Source organism: Patiria miniata, unplaced genomic scaffold (assembly GCF_015706575.1).
Source record: "Patiria miniata isolate m_02_andy unplaced genomic scaffold, ASM1570657v1 HiC_scaffold_13, whole genome shotgun sequence".
Classification (NCBI taxonomy): Eukaryota; Metazoa; Echinodermata; class Asteroidea; order Valvatida; family Asterinidae; genus Patiria; species Patiria miniata.
Window position 1 is genome coordinate 12,488,337 of NW_024037051.1, and position 7,123 is coordinate 12,495,459.

A 7,123-nucleotide genomic window follows, 5' to 3' on the forward strand; every position below is an offset into this window, starting at 1 on the left:
CCATTAAATTCCCACATCTTATGCTGGAAATCTTACGACATTAGCCTTGCACTAAGCGATGAAGATTCACTATATTGCAAAATACTATAGACTTAGTTTGAGAAGTTTTATAATAATTGTCCCACGTTTCGTCAACCCTCATTATAGACCTTATTCACGAGGAAGCCATTTTGGATCGTGTTCCCTGAATCTGTTTTATAGATTGTAAACTATTGAATGGGATGGTGCCAGACTATTTTTTTATTGGACTGGGTTGCAAACCTCGCTTCCGTTTTTTTTATTTAAATGTTGATCAAGACATTAGGGTATAATCCCAAATTGTATGTTATTCATCAGAGAGCAGACGGGTATTACCCGTAATGAACTTTAATTCGTTGCTTTTATTTCTACTCGCTAAGTTCTAACAAATTAAAAGTTTACCTCGCTTTCAATTTAATATGGCCGACTCGTGATAGGGTCCCGTTTTCGGACCCCCTTTTCTGCAACATAAGCTCCGCCCCGAAGTGAAAAATGAACTCACCCTCAGTGGGTGTTGATACGATACCTTTTATATACATGTATTTCATTCTTTTGTATCGTTGTAGTCACTGTGCTGAACACCGCTGCGCAGACGACAGGAACTCCAACTGCAATGACCACTGGTGAGGGCGCTATTTCTCTTGAGTAAACATATTTTAGGAGCTACCACTGTAAGTTCTAGGAAAGTAGAGGTTTTTCCGTGTCCAGAGTATAGGCACTTCTCTATTGTTTGATCGTAAAAGCATTTTGTAATTCCGCTGAGAAGAAGAGGGTATGTGACCCTGTTTTGAACGTCAAAGACATTATTTTTTCGTAATTCCGCAAAATACATTTTAGGGCATCTTTGCTCTCATAAAATAAAGAGTCACTCTCTTCGATGTTTGTTTTGGTCTCCTTTCCAATTTTGCCTGTTTTATCGAATAGGGTTTTGTTTTCGGTTGCTTTTGCCCTTCTAACGAACCAAAAAATCCGTCTGAAATATCTGATTTGGGTTGCTTATTATTCTACCTTCTGCAGTAGTTTTCATTTTAAACAAATGTATTACTGGAAAGTATACTTTGACCCCAAATTTGAATATTTTAGGGATGAAACTCAAAAATAGCATGGGGAGATCAGCTTTACTGTTTTATGCAATGAAAGGATTTTAACAGGTGTCCGTGGTGGATTTAAAAAAATATATATTTCAGATCACTTTGCCCGCTTTGTATATCGTGTTTGTCGTAGAAGGAATTGAATTTACGACTGTCCTTTTTAACGCCACCGTAGAACACTGAGAATATTTTACAACCACATTCCGGGGCTATACACTTGTTTATTGTCCCCGTAATTAATGGTACTCTTGTAGAAATGGTGCCATTTTAAATAATAAATGATGTGCGGCATTCATGTTAAATGTTAGACATTGAAAGCGCCATACATTGTTTCAAAACAATTTGAAACCCAATGACAAACAACTTTTAGGCACGTTTTCAAACAAAACCAGTAAAAATCCCTATTTTGCTCCGACCCCCAAAACTGGAAACGTCAGCATATACCTTCCACGAAATGTTGCCCGTGTTGAGTAGAGGTAGACGATCTTGTATGTAAAACACAAAAAGGGTTAGATCCATGTTGCCAGAAATAAGAAATATGTCGAGAGCTTTGAGGAGGGATATGTCCTTCAGTAGACTGCTTTTTCCTAACTAGATAATTGGGGTTTTTTTATAATCTGAAATTATGTATTGGACAGGTATGGACACAACTCCCATGGCAAGTGATGAGGCAACTGACAACAGCACCGCTGCCGCCGCTGACGCAACAACTCCGCCTCCGGGGATGTCTACGGCAGGAGGCGGTAGGTGCCTTGTAATGAACGAGTTGCTCAAGAATCGCACTCCTTTTGTATCTACACCTAAAACCTCTAAAAAAAAAGATTGGAAAAGAACCATGTCTGAAATCAGTCATTGAAAAGTGTTTCATTCAATACTTTTCCTTTCGCGGATCTGCACTTCTCTTAGCAATCGTATCTGAATTTATTCATTAAAAAAAAATACAATGTAAAATAATATCACAGTACATGTACGGGTGTTTATTGTAACTATCCAATCGTAGTATACAGTTAACACATTTTCAGGATACTGAAAACGAATTATTTGCCTCTTCAACAAAATGAGAACACCTGTACCCTACTCCCAAAAATAATTGTGTTTAATCAAACATTTTCTTTCTTTTTTTCTCTCACTGATAGATTCCACTCCTGAGATCACAACTCCAAGTCCGGCAGGCAGTACATCTGCTACCACAGATTCGCCAACTGACACACAAACAACACAAATGTCAACTGGCGGTAAGCTCATTTCGAAATTCCAACGGGAAAACAAATCTTGCCGATGTTTAAAACTTTTATAAGTCCCATCCGCACGCGAAGTCCCAACAATTCTTTCAAGAAATCCTGCTGCTAGAAAATTACGAATGATGCACCTAGACCTGGTCTGGCGAGAACTTGACACGTTTGTGGGACTCGTATTCCTAGTCGCATGGAACTAAAATTCTTCCGAAGACTTTCATTAAGGTAATGATGCTTGGAAGTTTGAAACAGTTGCACATGGGAGCGACTACAATCGTAAGATCGGCTGCTGCATTTGTTGGGAACGAAGTCCATGGAAAATCAATCCATTAAAGATACACACCTGAAACCAAAATATATTTGGGTCGACCAAAGTCGCTATGGGTACCTTTTAGTTCAACGCGCGTCTGAAATGTGTGCAATCGTCGGTTAAATGGAGTATTGACCGACGCGGAATTCGAACCGACACTAAGCCCAAATAGAAGAATGTAAAAGTAGCAACCAAGTCGATGCTCTCAGTGCGAACTCGTAGACCTTATTCGCGAGTAAGCCATTTTAGATCGTGTTCCCCGAATCTATGTTATAAATTCTAAACTGTTGAATGGGATGGTGCCAGACTATTTTAAGATTGGAGTGCGTTCCAAGCCTCACTTACACTTTTTTGTTTTAAATGTGGCTTAAAACATTGGGGATATATTAAATCACAAAGTCTAAACTATTCATCAAAGCAGGCTGGTTTTAATTCCCCCAACTCCCAAGGGGGTGTGCAAAATCATATTAAATTGGAGGATTCAGGACTGCCGAGGGTTAGCTAATGAACTTTCATTTCATTACTTACATTTCTACTCGCAAGTTCCAAAAAGGAAGCGTTTACCTCGCTATCCATTTAAAATGGCCGACTCATGAATAAAGTCCATTGTATGCCAGTTGGGACGTTTTCTTTTTGAATCCCGACCACAAAAGAGAACATTGAGATCATCAGTAATCGGTATCATTGACATTGGAAATCAGTTTATTGCACTGGTGACGTCCCTAATTGTCGTTGTCATCCCTAAGTGACAGTGTAACTGTTTGGGGTGCTCGCTATGTAATATTGACATAGTAATTGATTCATTAAGTTTATAAATAGCGTCACTTTTTCGTTCGTACAGACCAAAATCCTACTTCAGGTGGTCAAATGACTGAGTCCAACACCACGCCTTCTGGAATGGCTTCACAAGGCGGTAACACAGAGGGTGATGATGGGAGCACGCAGGCTCCAATGACCGGAATGACTAGCGCTGTAAGTAGGCAAAACAAAAGGAGGAATCTACTCTTTGGATTGATCTCTCTTTTTTTCAGAAGGCATATCTATAGTTGGGTGGCTGGGTATAGGTTGTTCGTTTAAGTAGAGATCTTCCCGAGACATCACACCGGTGCTCATAATTATCAAGGAACATCAGATTTGATTTAAGTCCCAGATGAATGAGCAGACAGTCTTGATCCTTTTACTTTAATGACATATTGATTTAATGTTAAATTGGGATTTATAATTGTCATTCTATTTGGAATGGATATCTAAATGGTCTCAAAATGTCTTGAGAAGGTACTCCCGGTGTGACTTTGGCTCTGAAAACCAAAGGAATGTTGACTCAAATGTCGGTATTTCCTCAATGGAGAAAAACAAATCTACATGTATATGCTAGTTACATGACCTGATTGATCTCTGAACATTTAACTGATTGATCCAAAATAAGAGGTCTGTGAAGGTCTTGTTAAGGTCTGGACTATACAGTACTGGACAGCTGGGTGATTAATTAGCTCAATGCTCGCCATCCAGAATGTCATTCTAGCTAGGCGGTAATGGTTGGCTAGCCATCGTCTCTCAGACAAGACAGTTTTCAGTGGGTGGCTGACCCAACCACCAACTCCCTCCTAAAGAAAAGCTGTTTGAGTTATTATAGTACTGGACAGTTGGTTGATTAATCAGCTCAATTCTCGCCATCCAGAATGTCATTCTAGCTAGTTTTCTAGTATAGGTAGAATAGTTGGCTAGCCATCGTATATCAGTCAAGCAAGTTCTCAGTTAGGTGGCTGACCCAACCACCAACTACCCCCTAAAGAAAAGCTTTTGAGTTATGGCGGACACAAGAGGACGCTATTTGGAGTTGATAAATATGGGTAAAAAAAAACACAGTTATCCATTCATAAGAGCGCCCTCCTGTAATTGTTCTTGACGTATCTCAAAAAAGCTAATGGCTAGCTGGCTACATGATTTTTCTTCTCGGTTCATTGTTTGTTGGTCAAGTCTTGTTTGAGTTTGAGCGACTAATTGAATGGCCGGTTATTTTTTCTTTCTCACTCCGCAGGCTCGCCTCAGTTGCTATACATGTGAAGCTAACATGACCAGTGACCCTTGTTATAAGGAGCAGAATGCCGACCAACCGAAGGAAACGTGTGGGGCCGGGGAGAGATGCTGGGTAAGATTACTGCTAATCCAATCAGTTGTAACAATCATGCGCCATACTGTGTAAATGATGTCAATGTACATTAATTTGGGGCTGGGGTCACTTACTTTTAAAGGCTATTCTGCATTCCACTCATATATGCCGGATAACTGAGGAGAAGAAAGAAATATTGTTGTACTCAAAATGGTCGTTGATTAATTTTAAAGAGGTTGTGGAATGCTCGAAGACATTTCCGTCATTTTTCGGGTATATGTAGCCTAAGGTGTGATGAAATAAAAACGACTATTGTGTCTGTCATGAAATGCAGTACAAAAGGAACTTTTGAGAGCTGTTTTCAGGTCCTGTTTCGACCCGAAGGTGAAATTTGTGTAAAAGTCGTCGTTGGGGGCAGCAAACAAAACATACTAAATCGTGACGTAATAAACAGGACTCGTTTATACTACGCTGCATCGGGAGTCCTGTTTATTACGTCACGATTCGCTATGTTTTGTTTGCTGCCCCCAACGACGACTTTTACACAAATTTCACGTTCGGGTCGAAACAGGACCCGAAAACAGCTCTCAAAAGCACCTTTTGAACTCATTTAATGACAGACACAATAGTCGTTTTTTTTTTCATCACACCTTAGGCTACATATACCCGAAAAATGACGGAAATGTCTTCGAGCATTCCACAACCTTTTTAAATCCAACTTTTGGAGGAACGCTAATCCTGATTTCAGCCTTGAAGATGTGTTGCAACTCGACTTTTTGAGCTATACGTGCTTCTAATGCCTCCAAACATAAAGTATGCCCGACGTAATTCTCCTAGTTAAAAATCAGTAACGACCAAAGCGAATGTTCATGTTGGGTCTTTTGCTGTTGCTGCAAAAGTTTAAGAATATATTTGTGCAATTTTCAACTCCTCTTAAATTTATGACAAAATTTGACATCCCTTTTCTGTAATTTTATTGAAAAGTGCACTTTTTGAACATTAAAAAAAAAATCCATGCTTTTCGGACAACTCAGGGTGCTTTTTGCTGTGATGTCATTTCAGGTAGACACAGTTCAGTTTAGGGCTTTCTGTTCAAATTGTGAACCCAACTTATTGAAAACAAAAATGTGTGAGTAAAGTTTGCTCTTTGGCTTACTGCCATGTTCTGACACAACAACGAATCACCAAAAAAAAAAGAACACTTACGACAACGAAATATGCAAAATTCTGGCTACTTTTGGTGCTGAAATAGCTGTAACATTGAGGTTTATGCCTAAAATGACACCACCCTGTAGGTACAAAATAGGAGATTCTAAGATTGTTTTTTTTTTATGTATCGCGTTTCATCCTTCACTTTTCAGACTACTCGCCGTAACCAGGACGGCAAGTTCGTCAACCTGACCCGCAGTTGCCTCCCAGACGCGTGTAAAAACGAACACGACACCGCTTCTGCCGTATTCTGTGAGACAATGCGTGAATCCGAAATCTGCACCCAGTGCTGCGAGGGTGAAGTTTGCAATTCCCACGAGAACTCTGCAGGGATGGGTCAATCAGGGTGTCTGTCGGGGGTTCTGTTATCCGTTGTGGCCGTCTTGGGCTTAATGCACCAGTAACGTGTGCTGAGGGTGTCGGGATGGTCTCTCCGGGTTTTTGTCTGTAAGACATTGTTGGTCCTGGAAGCAGTTAGGGACACCAAGTTGGTTGGAATGTTTTTTTATTTTTTATTTTTTTTTCATTTATTTTAGATTTTAGGGTTCGGCTTGTGGGTTTCAGTAAGTTGAAGTTTGGGTGACACCATGTGGCAAAAAAAGAAGATTTTCTGAGTTAAGTGATTTTGAGAAGAATTTGTAAACTCATTATTTCAAGACGTGTGCCCTGGTTGGTCTCCTGAAGACATGGAGCATACCGTTCATTGAGTGTCAACAGGTTTCTCTCACAACCACATCATCTTTTCAAATTGATTTCTGGACAGATGGTGAGATTTATGCATTTTTGAGGATACATACCCATTTGATACCGAACCCCCCCCCCCCCCCCCCAAAGTTGAAGCGCACCTCCAAAAGGAGCAGGACGTTGCGGTAATGATCAACCTAGATTGTGTTTAAAATTCGATAGTTTTTTAATGCGAGCTCAGACCGGTCACTAGTATTCCTTGTTCATGAAATGGGATGCTCTGTGCCCGCGATCATCTTGTGTTTGCAGAGCCAGCAGATACATTCTTGCGCTCAGCCAAAATGTAACAATTGTTTGTCGCACGAAAAGCTTGCTTGCCTAAAACAATAAAACATGTCTACACTCGATATACTGGGGCAGATAGGGGACATGTCTTTGATAATACACACACACAGTCAGGGTGTGT

General features: G+C 40.2%; 1 protein-coding gene across 1 annotated transcript in view; it reads left to right on the plus strand.

Annotated features, from left to right (window-relative positions):
* The window catches only part of LOC119721319 (A-agglutinin anchorage subunit-like), a 31,647-nt gene extending 24,862 nt beyond the window's left edge, over nucleotides 1-6,785 (plus strand). Inside the window, exons 3-8 of the mRNA XM_038191344.1 lie at nucleotides 585-641; nucleotides 1,748-1,852; nucleotides 2,246-2,344; nucleotides 3,496-3,626; nucleotides 4,693-4,803; nucleotides 6,126-6,785. Coding sequence (XP_038047272.1) covers nucleotides 585-641; nucleotides 1,748-1,852; nucleotides 2,246-2,344; nucleotides 3,496-3,626; nucleotides 4,693-4,803; nucleotides 6,126-6,377 — 755 coding nt within the window. The 3' untranslated portion in view covers nucleotides 6,378-6,785. The remainder of the gene's footprint in view (nucleotides 1-584; nucleotides 642-1,747; nucleotides 1,853-2,245; nucleotides 2,345-3,495; nucleotides 3,627-4,692; nucleotides 4,804-6,125) is intronic.
* Nucleotides 6,786-7,123: the final 338 nt, after the last annotated feature.